Below are 16757 nucleotides of genomic sequence, written 5' to 3'. Positions count from 1 at the left end.
CCAAAGTGCAGCCATGTCCAGTTTTACGTGAAGCCAGTGCAAGGCAGTCGTGTTTGAACCATCTGTAACATATGGGAAATGCACTGTCTCCTCATCTATGTACATTCTCACTTAGAAAAACTAATTCACTGCATAATTCAATAACATATTGCTTTAAATGTGGCTTTCCTTAGACAGACTGAATATTTCATGCTTTCGTCCATATTTCATGCAGCTCAGCATCAAATCAGAGACGGCAGTTCTGTCTCCGGATGTTCTCAGGGCCCACAGTGAGACCCCACCCTACCCTACCCTACCCTACTGTACCCCACAATAGCTCAGTATCATTTCGTCAGTGGCAAACTCCTCCTCAAAACGGAAAACGCCATGCGCAAACACCATTCGTCAAAAGTAAAGCTGTGGAGAACTCTTCTCTCTAAAGAACACCGATTTCATAAAAAAAAAAAAAGATGGCAGGAACTGATAGGGAGTGAAGGGGATTATGGTCCAGGAATGAATCCAAGGAGATGCTCTGTGCTTCTCAAGCACCATCCCTTGATGAAGACATGCCCACCTTCCATCTCATACCTTTATGTAGCTTTTTCATCCAAAGACATCATGCTGTGGAAGTATGCTGATTAACTAGTGTTGTATACATGAACTGATATGACTCAAAGAAAAATTGAAGTTCTTCTTCAAAAGGCAGTTGAGGGTTCCTTTGATTTATGTGGTGTTTTTTGTTAGCTTTGTTTTAAATCCAATGAAAAATCACCCCAGTAAGTCCCTTATTAATCAATACGTTGACTCTTCAGCTTATGAGCACCAGTGGGACAGGAAGGCTATTTATTATTTGATTAGTTCAAAAATTCACTCACAATGAATAAAAGCTTAGTACATACATATCCAGTTTTTAAAATTTTTATTTTAAAGAATAGATGAGTAAACAAAATACAAGAAAATACAGTTAAAAGAAAATAAACAAAATGTGGGACAGCTGGTAGTGTAGTGATTGGAGCTGCTGTCTTTGAACTGAGAGATTGCAGGTTTGATTCCCACCTCCAGCTACAGTACCCTTGAGCAAGGTACTTACCTGCAATTCCTCCAGTAAAACAAAAAAATTTAAAAAATTACCCAGCTGGACAAATGAGTGAACAATTATAGGTAACAATGTTATAAGTCACTTTGGAGAAAAACGTTAGCTAAATGTAAAATAAATAGCTTTAAAAAATGTTCTTGCATCTTCAGAAATGTATAGCTTGCACAAGGAGCCAGTGTATTTATGTCTTTAAAATGGTTTTGATGCAGAGTGAACACGTTTGCTTATTATGTATTTATTTAAGACATCCCGTTAAGCCCTTCTGCCCATCTTTCTCCATCTCCATATTCACCTGCTCCTATTCCAGGAGCTCATCCTGGACGGAGAGGACACCTGGATCCGATTGGAGGGACTGGCCGAGACCACGGAGTACACCGTGAGGCTGCAGGCAGCCCGTGGCCTGGAAACCAGCGCTGTTGTCTCCACCACGTTCTCTACAGGTAAATTTCTAATAAATTATATCAGATTACAGTGGGTTATGAGTGCCAAACTAATTTTGGAAGATTTCCTGTCACTTATTGTATCTGGTTTTTTTTTTTTTTTTGGTCTCATTTGGGGAATATCAATATCACACACACACACACACACACACACACACACACACATTTTCAGAACCGCTTGTCCCTTACGGGGTCACGGGGAACCGGAGCCTACCCGGCAACACAGGGCGTAAGGCCGGAGGGGGAAGGGGACACACCCAGGACGGGACGCCAGTCCACCGCAAGGCACCCCAAGCGGGACTTGAACCCCAGACCCACCGGAGAGCAGGACTGCGGTCCAACCCACTGCGCCACCGCACCCCCATGAATATCAATATCAATTTGTCTAAATCAGATCTGATTTCATTCCGTTCTTCTAGGAACCCTTTTGTACTTTGCTTTGTACTGTTTGTTCCCATACCAAAAAAAAGAAAAAGTTTCCCAGAAATATTAATGGACTAAGTAGGTTTTTTGACAAGTAACTGGTAGCTCTTCTCAAAGATTCATTTTTACCCACTGTTGCGGTAAATACCACAAACAGATGATTCCGCAGTCTCATTTCTTTTACGCAGCCAAACTTGGCCACAGCTTCCTCTGTCATCTGTGAAATTTGTGTCAAAAGTCCATTTTGTAAGTAGCAGCCTGAAGGGTCCTTCCTCTTTTCACCCAGGAAACCGGCTGTTTCCCACACCCCAGAACTGCGCCCAGCACCTGCTCAATGGGGAGTCCCTCAGCGGGGTTTACACCATCTATGTGAACAGGGACCCCAGTCAGGGTGTGCAGGTGTACTGCGACATGGTCACAGATGGTGGAGGCTGGATTGTGAGTGTCTGCGGGTTGAGCTGGATGTTGTGATGGGGAACAGCGCAGCAGAATGGGGGCTTTTGTTGGTGGGGTTGTATGGGGAGTGAGGTGGAGCAAATACTACCTGGTTTTGCAGGCAATGCTTTAAGTCACCTTTTTTATACAGATACATCAGAAACCTTCGCCAGGGTTAAATAACGTTCACGAACTTCGCAAACTTTTACAAACCAAATATATATCTGTAATTAAATTATCTTATCTGAAAGTAAAGAAAAGTAATAGCTGAAAGAAAGCTAATGTCTGATATCTGATTTCATTTAAATTCAGAGGACCCTTCATACAAAAAAGTCCATAAACAATTCATAGAAAATATTGCTGTTCATTTATTACATTGAAGTTTCATTACCTTCTCGTGAAATTATACTGTAGATTGTAATAACATCGTAATATTTTAAATTTATTTTTACATTTCATGTAGTTAATGTTATTTAAAAGTAAACCCATTCTTCATGGACACCCTGATATCCACCTATTATCCATATTTTGTTCAGTGTTCTATGCTTTTATTAGAATGAGTAAAGTCACCAGTGTTTTCAGTGTTCCCAACTTTATCTTACCGTGTTTAGTTCTTTCCATTGCTTGTATGTAACGATGAAAAGTGATCTAGACTATTGTGTCAGCATTACATGTTCTGTGTCTTTTTTGTTTGCGTTATGGGTGTGATTCTCTCCACACCCCAGGTCTTCCAGCGGCGTCAGAATGGCTTGACAGACTTCTCCAGGAAATGGAGCGATTACAGGACTGGCTTTGGGAATCTGGAGGATGAATTCTGGCTGGGTAATAAGAGATAGGACACATACACAAACATTTTCCTAAAACTGCTTGACCCTTGTGGGGTCACAGAGCCTAACCCAGCAACACAGGGTGTAAGGCTGGAAGGAGAGGCCACACACCCAGGATGGCACACCACTCCATCACAAGGCACCCCAAGCGGGACTCGAACCCCAGACCCACTAGAGAACAGAACCCAGTCAAACCACCTGCACAACCACATCCCCTGTAATACGAGATACATGGACACACATTAATTACATATTGTCTTTGCAACAACATATCTCTCTGTTAGTCTATCAGAAAAGTTTTTTTTTTTTTTTTTTATATTCATGCTATTGTGACACACTTTCTTTGCTTAAAAAAACTCGTAGGGCAATGTGTCTGACATGTCCTTTCTGTCAATTGTTTTGTAGTCCAATTATATTGTAAGCTATTTCCTAAAATCATTGGAATTCTCAGCCTAGTTGCCATCTGATGCTGCTGAAGACATGTCCAGCAAACATAACATATGAGCTTTTATTGCTTACAAAATGCAGAGAAAACCAGCGACTATCCCCATGGCCTTTAAGGCTTTCGGAGACGCCTTCAGAATTTATTAAAATGTTAATAAGATAAAGGCTAATTAGATCATTTGGCAAGGGTATTCAATTTTATTTTATTTATTTTTTGATACAGGTCCATCTCAGCAAAGGCTGAGTCACAGACCTTAACATAAGAACTGCAAAAACAAGAAAAAAAGTTAGTCATTAGCAATGACAAAAAGCGTAAGAAAGAAATCACAGAGGAATATACTGCCTATGAACTATACCCAATTTAAAATAATTACAGGCAAAAGGCAGAAAGCACTGCTTCTACAGCAGAGACAAAAAAAGAAAAAAAAAAACCTTATCTGGGTCTGTCTCTTGTGTGGACAGTGTTAGCTTTGTGCATTTAGGGAAGAGTACTATTTTTGTAAATGTATTTTAAGGAGTAGTCTTTTGGTCCTCTGGACACTAATCAGGCTGACTGATGAACTGTTTTTTGTTTTTTTTTTTTTTTTTTTAATTTGACATTACTTCAGAACAGAACTGAGTGACAACAGCATAGAATTAATATACCTAGAAAATACAAATATATCCAAGAAAATACAGCAAGGCTGAGGACACCCTGGATGGGATGCCAGCCCATCGCAGGGTAGCTACACACATGCTCACTTACCCATTCACACACAATGACCAATTTAGCATCAGCAATCTACCTGAACTGAATGTACTTGGACTGTGGGAGGAAACCAGAGCACCCAGATGAAAAACAGGAAAACATGGGGATAAAATGCAAAGTCCACACAAACTGAGCAGGGATTGAACCCGTGGTTTTTCACACCACCCAAGCACTCTGTGCGTTTCTATGTGTATGTCTGTTTTCTTCTTTTTCTTAAAATATTAAAGAAAACAATAGTTTTCAGCAAACATTCACAAAATCTGTTGTTCCAGTGTCTGTTACTGATGGATTGTAGAACACAAAAGTTTCAAAAAGGTAACAAAATCTTCTAAAATTCATTACAGTTATGATGTCATCAAGATTTTTTTAATTTATTTGTGGAAGTGCAATGCAACAGAGCAGTAGCAATAAAATAATGTTTTGTTTCTCGGTCAAAAATAGTCATATTAAGTGTATAAGGCAATGCAGGCAGGGAGAGAATGCAGGCACTGTGTAGAAAGATGTGACATATCTTGAGTGTCACTATGGCCAGGGAATCATTTCTATTTTGTACATGGGATATCACTTTTAGGACACCACTCCTTGACAAGTCTGTGCGGACAAAAAGAAAGTTGGCCAAATGTTAAAACTTACTCCTGTAACAAAGGAGACACGGAGAAATACATATGGGTTTTATAGCGAGATAACTTTTTCCAACACAAACTTTCACCAAAAGCATAAAATCGCTGACCAAAACAAATACAGTATTCCTCCTTTTTTCGCCAGGAGGTAAAAAAAAAAGCTTGCGGGATCTTTTGAAGAATCTTACTATGAACTACACACTTAGTTAGCAAAGAGTAGAAAAAAGTCCTGCTCTGAATTCTGAACTAGTTGTTTGAAACGAAGTGTGTCTGGAGCAGAGCGCTGCACGCATCAGCAGTCTGAACAAAGGCAGTGCAGCAGCATCAAAATTCAGCACAGCTTCTGAGAGCTGCACCAAATCAGAAAAGAAGTGTGGGTACTCAGTCTTTAGCACACAAATATAACAACATAAAAGATCTGCACAAAGAAAAGACTGGGAAAACAGACATTTCGAGCAGGACCAGGATCACTCTTGTTAGTGTATTAAAAATACATGCATTTTATGAAAGCATAAATGATCAAGTCAGATTAACATTATAAAGAAATGGGTGTATGATAAATACTGAGTTAATGAATTATGTCTGATACATGAAAAAGCCCAAATACAGGGCATTTTTCTACTGAAGACTTAGTTGGGAAGTTACAGCATGCTCCACCACTGAATAAATTGTATTAGGGTATGTCGTAATCTAAGATCATTATGCTTCCCTTTTGTTCATTTTCTCCACATTTCTCAGAAAGCACCCACATATCCCGGCAGTAAAATGATGAGAGATTGCGATAGGCCTTTATGAAACAGCAGAAAGGAAAAAAGAAATGAGAACTTCAAATGCATTTCTAATCCAAGCCATTTTCAACAGAGGCAGTCCCCAGTGTCAGATTAATAACAAATGATCTTATGTTATACACTGTAAATTGAAGTTTACTTGATGTAGCACATCTTATTATAGTAATTTTCTTATTCTTGTCATTGAGGATTGGGGATTTTAATGGTGATTTTATCTTTGGTGTTCTCGTGTTCTTGCTGAAGCTCCATTTCCGAAGGCTGGGGAGATGCACCGTGTTTGTCTGGTAGCCTAATACTTTTGTCAACAGATGGCATTTAATAATGTGTTTGCTCAAATGTACTGTGAGCACCTAAGAAGCCCCAGAGAAAGATTATTGATTCCCCTGAAGGAATGAGGTTCTAAGTTGTTGTAATCCATTACTTTTTCGAAAGTTGACAAAAAGTTGTACACAAACAGATGTCTTGATGTGTTTATTTGATATATCTTGTTTTAAATAGCTCACGAATTTTTAGATTTGGGTGATAATTAGAAGAAAGTTGAATGTTATAATGAGATGCATAGATCAACGTGGACAGGGGGGTATTTAGCGTTTTTCTTTAGTTTATTATTAGATTAGGCACAGAGGAATTTGGCACATAAATCTCAGCCATTCCCTTGTAGAAGTAGGTGCTTCTTAATTGTTTTTTTTCTTTTTTTTTGAGACATCTCTGCTGTCCTTAACCTCCCTTGTTATTTATGTTGAAAAAGAAATTGTCAGCACCAGAAGGCTAAAATAAGCATACCTCTCATAAATATACAATAATTCAGTGAATTGTTTGCCTTAGGTATCAGATCACGCACATACAATCAGCAGTTTAGGTGCAACAGATCTAGTAATTTGACGTCTGTAGTGAGTTCTTCATCTCCTTCCAGGCCTGGACAACATCCAGAAGATTACTTCGCAGGGCAGATATGAGCTTAGGATTGACATGAGGGATGGCCAAGAGACAGTCTATGCGAATTATGACAAGTTTTCCATTGGAGATGCCAGAAACCTCTACAAACTCCGAATAGGAGAGTACAACGGCACTGCAGGTTGGTCTGTTGTTCCGTATTCCTGTTTTATATGTGTTTCCACAGGCTTAAGCTTTGTTATTGTTTCTTCTGCATTTCTGTGGTTTTTCGGCAGAAACTTGTCATTTCCCGGTGATGAAAATGAGAACTTCTTTAATTCTAGAAAAACTTATTGCTTCTAATCTGCAATAGCTTCAGTACTTCACTGAACATGCTGAACTTTGACCTTTAAGGCTCAGAGCAAACAAAAAAAAAAAAATAATAATAATGATGATCGGAGCAATCAGATATTGAAAAGTAACGTATCATTGGATTTTTTTATTATTGTGCTTGCAATCCTATTTTGTTAAGCTTTTTAGGAAAATGATTTGTAGGAGCACTGTCATAAATATAGAACAATAAGTTAGTTATGTTCCCTTTTACCTGTTAATAATGAGGTTTTACCTCCTCTTTGCAGGAGACTCATTGAGCTACCACCAAGGTCGTCCCTTTTCTACCAAGGACAGGGATAATGACATCGCCGTTACAAACTGTGCCCTCTCCTACAAAGGTGCCTGGTGGTACAAGAACTGCCACCGCGCCAACCTGAACGGCAAATATGGGGAGTCCAGACACAGCCAGGTGAGCTTCAGGTGACACAAGTGACAACTCACAATGACAGCCACCACTCCGGCTGCCTTCTTTCGTACCTTTCGTACCATGGCATGAGCTCTGATCTCTCCTACAACTCTGCCTGACAAGCACAACAGCCAGGGGTCCCATGGCCATCCCAGTTTCACAGCTTGGGGGATATAACAGCAGGAGAGAACAGTCTGTGCCCACGGCTACACTTTCTCCAGTCTTTCATGCCTCCCCATCTCGGCTGGACCCCTTGAAGTATATTCAGAACGCACACATCTTTTCTATTCGTTATCGCCTCAATTAATGACTGCTGAGTGTCAGCGATGATAGCCATAGATAATGTTTTTTGAGAGTATGAGGTCTGGAGATATGTCAAACAGGGAACACAGTGTGAGGAACTGCTGACTAATGAGTCATGAGTCCCCCGTGGAAACAGATTTCTTTAAAAAAACATCTCTTTCTTCAGTCATTAACAGGCATGAACGGAGATCTTGCAAAATGCTTAGTTTCTAGTCTCATGGATTTTATTCTAAAATCCAAAATCTGAGTCAGTTTCACAATGACAAACACCCTGACACAACATCTATCTATCTATCTATCTATCTATCTATTATAAAAAATCATTGGTAAGACTCTGATGTTTAATCTAATTTGTGATCCACCCCATCACATACAGGCACAATGCTCCATTAAGAAAAATAAAACGCAATTATTCTTTTATTACATTTTTGTGCTTTGTCGTGGGCAGTTGAAACAAACTGGAAAATTTCAGATGAAGGAAGGAAAATTGTTTTAGGCATTCTCAAACAGAGTAGCAATTAATAACCTTATAGATTAGATGCCGACGCACGGAAATAATTGAAAAAAATTAAAGCAAAACATCCACCCTCTTAAGAGAAGCAAAGGAAAACATCCTCCCTCTAGATCAAGCAAACTTCCTTACAAATTAGTATTTGTTAATCTTAGCTTGATTTGTGGTAATTTATTCAACATGTACAAATACCATATTCATTTTTTGTTTTTTTGCTGGTGTTGGTGGCGGTGGTGGTTCTCCCAGAGTCACACAAAATCCAACATTATTGTGTTTTATTTTCTATCAGTCTCCAATACAGTTGTGATATTGCTCAAGACAGCTTTTTTGCAGCACTGATCAGTTACATTAGTTTCTTTCTCCCAGGGCATCAACTGGTACCACTGGAAAGGCCACGAGTTCTCCATCCCCTTTGTGGAAATGAAGATGCGCCCTTTCAACTATCGTAGCATCAGCGGCAAGAGGAGGAGGTCCACTGTACTATAATCCCACCCTCTGACCCCAGTAGCTTTTCCTATTTCAAGGGAAGAAGGGGAAAGGAGCCTTGTAAATTATTTAGTGAGAAATGCGATGACTACAAGAAGTCCATCCTGCAGATGGGGAGGTGAACCGGGGGCTGTACCGGTATTTTATTTTTAAGTCATATGCTCCATTCCAGTGGTTGGGAGGGTGGGTATGTGCCCCTAATGGCTTGCATTGAGTGTCCAGTATGTGCCCAGTACCAGCTTAGAGCTAGGCTGAGCTAACACTTTCCCGTCTTTTAGAGAGAGAATTTTAACAAAATAGTACACATCCTGAAATTAGTAAGATGTTTCTATTTTTGTAACAAGAACACGTAACCGAATCCTGCGCTTTTTTTTTTTTTCCAAGATGTGAATGTAGGCCGTCTTTACTGAGCATTTTGAGTTACTGGACAGAAGGTGTTTAGCAGAGCTTGATACTGAGTGACTGTTTCTCAAAGATTACAGCCCAAAATATACCTGCTTTTGTACCCAGCTGCCTGACTACCAAAACAGAATTTATTCCATATTATGACACAGTATTATTTATTGAAACACATCCATGTTTTGGTTATTTTGATAAAGGTTTCTTCAAAACTGATGACAAATTGACTTGTCCCCAGTATTGTGCCCCCAAAAGAAAGAATACAGGAGGTTCGAAACCTTAAACAAACATGGTTTCTTATTTGTCCGAATATGATTTCAAAACATATTCTAGCGGATCTGCTTTCAAGGGTACCAGATGATCTTGTTGGCAGCTTCAGCTAAAGTTTCTAGAGTTGGTCTCATTAATAAAAGTCGCAGAATCTAGTTTATTAGCATGTAAAATAAATACTGGAACCCCAAAGCTTATTTGCACTATAGGAAACATAGTAATTCTCTTATGATGAATTTTGACGACTTTTTGTGTCATGGCAAATTGGCCTAAAGGCTGGTGCCTTGGAATCAAATGTTGAATTTTAGCGTAATTTTTCAGTAGTACATATGTATATTGGACTCACTAATTTTGTGTGTTGTCTTAGTTAAAATAATGGTTTTTGCTTATTTTGGATCTGCTGTTAATTTTTATTTTAACTGAGGTAGAGACAGGCTTCTTGCAAAACATTTTCACTTTACAAAGCAGAAAGATAAAAAAGAACTGTCCTTTGAGATGTACTAAAGGATGGCATTTCAGAAAGAATTAAGTTGTCCATCCATTCATTTTTGAATAAGTCACTACTTTTAGCTCATACAGGCCACATTTGTGTCATTGTATACTGTAATCAGCACCTTTTAACAAAAATATATTTATAATGTTGTTAATATAGTACCACTAACATTGCCATACAACCAAAGATATTGTGAAAACAAACATAATATCGTCAAACACATTTAATGATTAAAAACTTAATCTTCAAGGCAATACATGTTTAAACAGGTATTCCATACATTAATTTTACCTGATTTTAATATTACCTATGTAAGACAGTTTTTTTTTTTTTTTAAAATGCCTTTGTTTGTTTTTGCAATGTCTACAACCACTCGTCCCTGTAAGACAGCTGAAAACACTTAATTGATCTCTGAAGGGTCATTTTTAAATTTGATGTCAAGGTAAACCAATATCTTGTTATTGCCATTTAGAGTAATAATTCTACCAAAAAAAAAGCTGTATTTGTGCCCTGGGAATGGTGACATGTCTCGATGGTGGTCTGTAACGTCCTTTGGAAACAAATTCATGCCGTTCATGTATGAGCTTTTAAAGCAGTAATTCAGCCTTTCAGCATTTGGTAAAGCCACAAAATGGTCTGACTGCCGTGGCTTTCCTTTTAGGACCATCAGTGATGTTAAGTGCAAACAGGTTGATTGATGAAAGCAATTTTCTACACTATGTGGAGAGGGAGAAGAGGAGAAGCAATAGTTTTTCGTTGCTTGTGTGGCTTGCGCAGCATCTTGTGATGCAAAATTTCTAAATGAAGGTGTCCGCAGCGAATGCAAGGGTCAAATTTACTGAAATGGCACTAGATGCAGATTTTCCGACACAAGTCTGTCCCGTGATATATCCATTCTTTATAAGAAATGTGTTCCCGGAAGCTACATTAGAAGTAAAATCAGAAAAGGATATAAACACTTTACACATAAATCTATTTAAATTTGAAACTTCTCAGTTTGTTCACAATTCTGTCCTTGTCTAGACATCAGTTGAAATGTGACATAAAAAGCTGGAAATGGGAAATGAAGTCAGTTTGCCCTTTTGCTTCATGACACTTAAGAAGTGATGTAGTAATTCCCTTTGATTTCTGATATTTTATGAGTTACCTACAGCAGTTCTGCATCACTAATTAGGAAACAAAAAATAGCGCCTTTATTCTGTATACATTAGCTGAAGCCGGAAATGTTTATTTTTTAGACAATATTCCAGTACATCTGTCGATACGGGCAAATAAGTGGATACAATATTCTCACAGCATTTGTTTTTACTTGATGTCCAGAGATAGGATCATTACATATTAAAGCCTTACAACTTTCACTCTATGTCATTTGTGTTGAGCCAGTTTATTTTGCATTAAAGATTACAAATTCATTCTTTAAATGGGGCTCTATTTGAAACCCATTTGACATGTCTTAACCAGTATTCCAAAATATGACCCCTGTTGTCATTCAGTATTCCCCTCTTAGATGTGTTTGTGTTTGAAGGTTCATATACCATTAAATTTCACAAAATTTGTTATTACCCTTGTGTCTTAGTGGGTCTTACACATTAATACATACTTATTATAGGTGTGGGTGCCCAGATATTTTCCTTTATCCAGTAGAAACAAAGTGAAGTAGCTCAACACTGCAATTGTGTTTCTTCCAGTCCTTGTTTCTCTCGCTGTATTTCTAAATTCAGAATCACTAATAGTGGTAAGTAAAGTGCATGCTGACCGTATAGTCAATATCTCCATAGTAACAAAAAAGTTTCAAACTTTTAAGTGTTTAGTTTTCTCGTTAAACATGTTGTGATGACCTTGGTTCAGGTATAATGAGGAACAAGAGCATGAAGATGAGATTTAATTTTTGTAGCAAAATGCAATGTTTTCATTAACAAAAGCACCCTTTGGAAACAATTAATCAAATTCAGTATCTCTGCAACACCTGTAGAACGCTGATGTAAACAGTATGGTTTTTATATGCAGTGTGAATAATTTACAATGGACCAGTGATTAATCTGTAACGTGCAAAGCATTTTGGTCTCAAAACAAAACTGCGGAGACAAGACTGGGTAAGCACTTCCTGATATGCCGCTGATACTGACTGAATAATTTGAGTTCATCTTTTATATTGTACTGATTCATTGTTGCCAGTGCCTTTCCCTGTTCCTGCTCTGCTTTGCTTTACAGTTTCAATTGATTTAATCTGAAATGTACTCTACATCCACGTTTTTGCCATTTTTAATCTGCAGCAGATTCCACCATGAAATACAAAGCTGTCTGTGTGGGAAATAGTAACACATTTCTGTAAGAGTGGCATTGGTCACTCCCTTGTTTTACTTTTTTTAAAAAGAGCTGTATAAAACAAGCTAATGTAAATGCAATATAATCCCACCAAGGCCAGCTCACCATGCTGTTCTGCCTACTACAGTACAGAAAAACAAACAAAAATGCGCCCTCTGGTCCGACCATACATTGCACATTTGCGATAAAAGTCCGCAGGGGGCAATACCTTTTTACAGTGAGCCATAGAGGAAAGTGCATTCTTTTGATTAGCGCCCCCGTGTGTTGGGTTGCTCCTGTGAGAAGCACAGAAATTCCTGCAGAAGCAATTTAGTGATGTGGCATGGATACGTATGCAGTTCTTGGCCAGAACCCATCTCTGAGGAACGCCTGCAGCGGGCACCCCTGTAGGTTCCGTCATTAAGGGCAAGCCAGATTGTCTGGCTATCCCATATGCTGCTTGTTTTTCCCGATCCGCAGTCAACGCACATGTCTTCATCAGCATAGCTTGCCGGGTTGTTGATTCACTGACAAAATCCTGCTAACAAGACGTGGCCTGCCTGTCATTGTTCTTCATGTTGAAATGCAGGAGCACCAGAGTGGACTTCCTAGTGGCACTTGTCCAGGGCTAACCAACCAAAAGCAGCATAAAAATAAAGAGCAGCAACTGAGCAATTTTGAATGTTGGAGAAATTAAGCAAACAAGCATCACGTCTTAGCCTTAAACTTTGTTACAGAACTTGAAGGGAAGTGGTAAGCCAAGTTTGTAAACTACTACTCACAAAGACGTGCGTTTCACTATAGTGAAAGCTGATTCATTATCTCCTTGCAAAACCGTACCTGCTGAGAAGAAATAACAGACAGAAGTGCTTGCTGGAAGAGGTGAAGTTTAGCTGAACTCAAACTGAAACAGTCAATGAAACGAGACTTGCCACAAGCTATAGCCTTACTCACCCTCTGAGATTTAAGGTTTAATTCACTTTATTTTTAATCCTATGTAAGGATGAACCTGCCCCATTAAATAAGTACTTCTCACATGAAGTAGGAAAAGAAATCAAGCAGTGAAGCTCATGTCTGACAACTGTAGAATATAAAGGGACGTGCAGCATTGCCGTTACAGTATGCTGGTCTGAACATGTTATTAGGTGAAAGCACAGATAAAAGAAAGAATGGCAAATAAACTCAAATCTCTCTGAATTCAAATAATTTCTTCAGAAACATCTTAATTTTTGGAAAAAAAAAAAACTGTAATTGAAGGAGGTAATAGCAAGTCATAATAAAAATAAAACCTGTAAAAAATAAATAAATGTGTTATTGCAGTCACTACAGCGACTAGTTTTAATGCAACACAGAACAACTCAACTTGGCAATTTTTTAATGACATTAATTTCAGGCTTTCAGTCTGCATTTTCTCACTGTACTTGAAATAATGAAAAAAGGCCTTTAACAGCATGTTACTGATGTTGACCATTTTGTGCAATGAGCAAAACAAAACAGCTTTTTAGCGTAGCTGCTAAACTTAGCTGTTATTTCCCTCCAGAAACTTGGCTGCACTACTATTATGATTTCAAATGTTGTAGACTACACAGAAAAGCATTACTAACTATTAATTCTAAAGCTGAAAGCTAAAATATTGTCAAAGCTGTGGAGTAACGTGAAAAATAATAAAAAAAAAAAAAACACATTAGCTATAGCTTGTTGTTTGACTGGATATAATGTAATGACAGTATTTTTCATGCTTCAATAGTCCAAACCTGTTTTTGACCAGCAGCTATTAAGCCTTAATAGGAATGAATGAAACAAAACAGTAGAACTTGTCAACCTGAGAAGGTAAGTGTCCTCCAGCAAATCTATTAAAATTTGCTAAATGGACTGTAGTTCATATTATATTCATTTTGATCTGTAGCTCTGTAACATCACATTAAATATGTTTTCATGTTTCATGTTTCTTAAGCTGAAATGTTAAACTCTTGTCTATAGCAACATAGCAGTCTCCACTGAGATCAAGATTCTATCGTAACTTGGGCTCAGCAACAAAAGTATCATGTGATTTTGATCAGCTTTTTTCGGCTGCTGTTCTGCCTTTTTTTTTCGTTCTGCTTATATGCACCCGTCCTTTAGGTTAGTCTTCTGTGCAACATGAAGGAAGCATAGAAGCAAAGCTAGCGCTGCTGTGCAAGGAAGTGGAGAGGAGTGCACTCTTCCTCTATGGCTCCGGGGGTTTCCAACGGTTTGTATGCAGCTATGGTTGCCACTGAAGGGAGGCATGAACTAACTCTCGGTGTCAGGATTCTCTTGGATGATCTTGAATATTGTTGTAATCGGTCCGATTAGATGTAGCTTAAATTAACACGTTCTGTATAGTCCCTTTTTTAATACATTTTCTACACATTAATAAAATATTCAACTTGACCAATTTTGATGTCTTGTGTTGTCATTTTGGGGATAAGCGGTTCTGAAAATGTGTGTGTGTGTGTGTGTGTGTGTGTGTGTTGTCATTTTATTCCACACCAGATAGTTGATATTTCAATGAATGATTAAGTTCATAAAAATTTAAACTATCTGGTGAGTGTGTATGAGTGTATGTGAGTGTGCTTTAAATCATCTTGGGTTTCTGATGATACCACCAATTTTTTTGACAGTGCCACAAAAAAGAGATTTTTTTTTAATAGCCAAAGTCAAAGACGTAATAACAGGTTTCAAGGATAAATCACAATGATTATTCTAAAAGAACTGGAAAGGATTATGAAATACAAATGAAAGCAGATATATTTGAGAGCCGGGAGGTTGTTGCATTGATTGTAATAGAGTAATGGAGGGAGAGAGAGCACAAATAAATGGATGAACTTGTAGGAATATAAACAATATAAACAATATTATTTTTTATTACTTTTAGTGCTTTTTAGCTTTTAAATATGTCTGCTTCTACTCTCTCGCTCTATATCTCTCTCTTTCTCTGTCTGTTAAGCCATGTAGTCAAACTCCTTGGAAGCAGCCCTGGGGCTACATGCCCTCAGCAGTGTGCTCTAGAAAGTCCTGGTGCATTCTGAGCCTTCTTTGGAGGAGCATGTGACAAGGGGAGCGTAGCAGATGAAATGGTCACCCATCACTGAATACATGGTCAGTTGCAGTACATAAACACCTGTTCATTTCCCCTGGGCCCACCCTGTTCTCATCTAAGGTCATTCATGGGTAACTGTTGATAGCGTAGCATTAGTTCAACTTTTTTCTATGAATACATACTTTCAAATATTACAGTGCCCAAGTCTTACAAAAGTGCTTGTGGGCTGGAGAATGCATGAAGGTGGTGGTCTATGAGTATGTTACATACTCAAAAATCACTGCTCAGGTAATTGATCTAGTGTCAACTAATGGATAAAAAAACACAATTGAAATCAGTAGAGAATTTTTTTAAAGAACAATTCATTTATTTCTATCTTATTATGATTTAAAAACATTAACAAATTTGAGTCATGCTTTCAAATAAATATTACTGTATGCTAATAGTATACTTACAGCATAAGGTGAGGGCAGCAGGCCTTATACCTGTTAAGGATGTCACTTTGTATCTGAAATTTTCTGTTTCCAGTCTCCTCTTCTGCTGTAGAGAATTTAATCAAGGTACCATTTTCACCATGAACTGATACAGTAAAAGCACCTTGTATAAATAAGTAAGCCATGGTAAAGTTGCTGCTCCAGCACTCTTCACCTTGGACAAAGTAGTCTACAAAATAAAGGTTAATATTAATGTAATAGAGAGTTTTACCACTAACCTGTCTGGAAATTTTCTGGCCAAATTTAGACTGTTAAAGCACAAAAGAGTCATCTGAGAATTCTACAGTCATACGGTGTAACCACTGATGATATCACATAATTGCTGCAATGTTCACACTGAAGGCGGCCTGCAAAGAATTATCCCCAACTGCACGCATGTTAAAAAAAAAAAAAAAAAAAAAAAAACTTCAGGAATCCTAGCCCTGAAATACATTTTTTTTTTTCCACTCAGGGAGCAGAATATACATATACCTTAGCAGAGTTTTTGAGTTCTACAAGTTCTAAGGCCTCCTCGGTCAAGATGCTAGACACTTAAAGTTTAACAGTATATAAACCTTGCAATTCACAATGTGGCAAGAAACCCTCACTATTCCTTCTCAGGTATAAACAAGAGCCGTTTCTATAATTGCAGATACGTGAAAACATGCCAGAGGTAAGAATGTGCAGCTGAAAGGAAGTGACACATCCCTCTGCATAACCAACTCGACAAGCGAATAGTTGGGCCCAGCCACTGGTGAGCAGGCGAGCAGAAATCAAAGGTGGGTGTGAAGCGTTCAAATTAAACCTCACTAATCCTTACATGTCTTCACATATTCTGCCTTGAGCAAGAGACTAAACCAACAGGCCAAGTATTTATAACAAGTGTGGTAATGGCTCTGTGTGGTGCCTGTTCTAATTCATCTGATCATGCCTGGGAAGGAGAGGAACAGGGAAGGACATGTGGGACAGGCAGTCCTGAGCTCCA

At 38.3% G+C, this 16757-nt stretch overlaps 1 protein-coding gene across 1 annotated transcript in view; it reads left to right on the top strand.

The window, feature by feature from the left end:
• Positions 1 to 10102, top strand: part of tnr (tenascin R (restrictin, janusin)) — a 152515-nt gene extending 142413 nt beyond the window's left edge. The window contains exons 20-25 of the mRNA XM_018753180.2: positions 1383 to 1515; positions 2225 to 2376; positions 3099 to 3195; positions 6714 to 6875; positions 7312 to 7475; positions 8653 to 10102. Of these exons, the coding sequence (XP_018608696.1) occupies positions 1383 to 1515; positions 2225 to 2376; positions 3099 to 3195; positions 6714 to 6875; positions 7312 to 7475; positions 8653 to 8772 (828 nt within the window). The 3' untranslated portion in view covers positions 8773 to 10102. The remainder of the gene's footprint in view (positions 1 to 1382; positions 1516 to 2224; positions 2377 to 3098; positions 3196 to 6713; positions 6876 to 7311; positions 7476 to 8652) is intronic.
• The last annotated feature ends 6655 nt before the right edge of the window (positions 10103 to 16757 follow it).

The sequence above is a fragment of the Scleropages formosus genome, chromosome 3 (assembly GCF_900964775.1).
Source record: "Scleropages formosus chromosome 3, fSclFor1.1, whole genome shotgun sequence".
Lineage (NCBI taxonomy): Eukaryota > Metazoa > Chordata > Actinopteri > Osteoglossiformes > Osteoglossidae > Scleropages > Scleropages formosus.
This window is presented reverse-complemented; position numbering and strand designations above follow the sequence as displayed.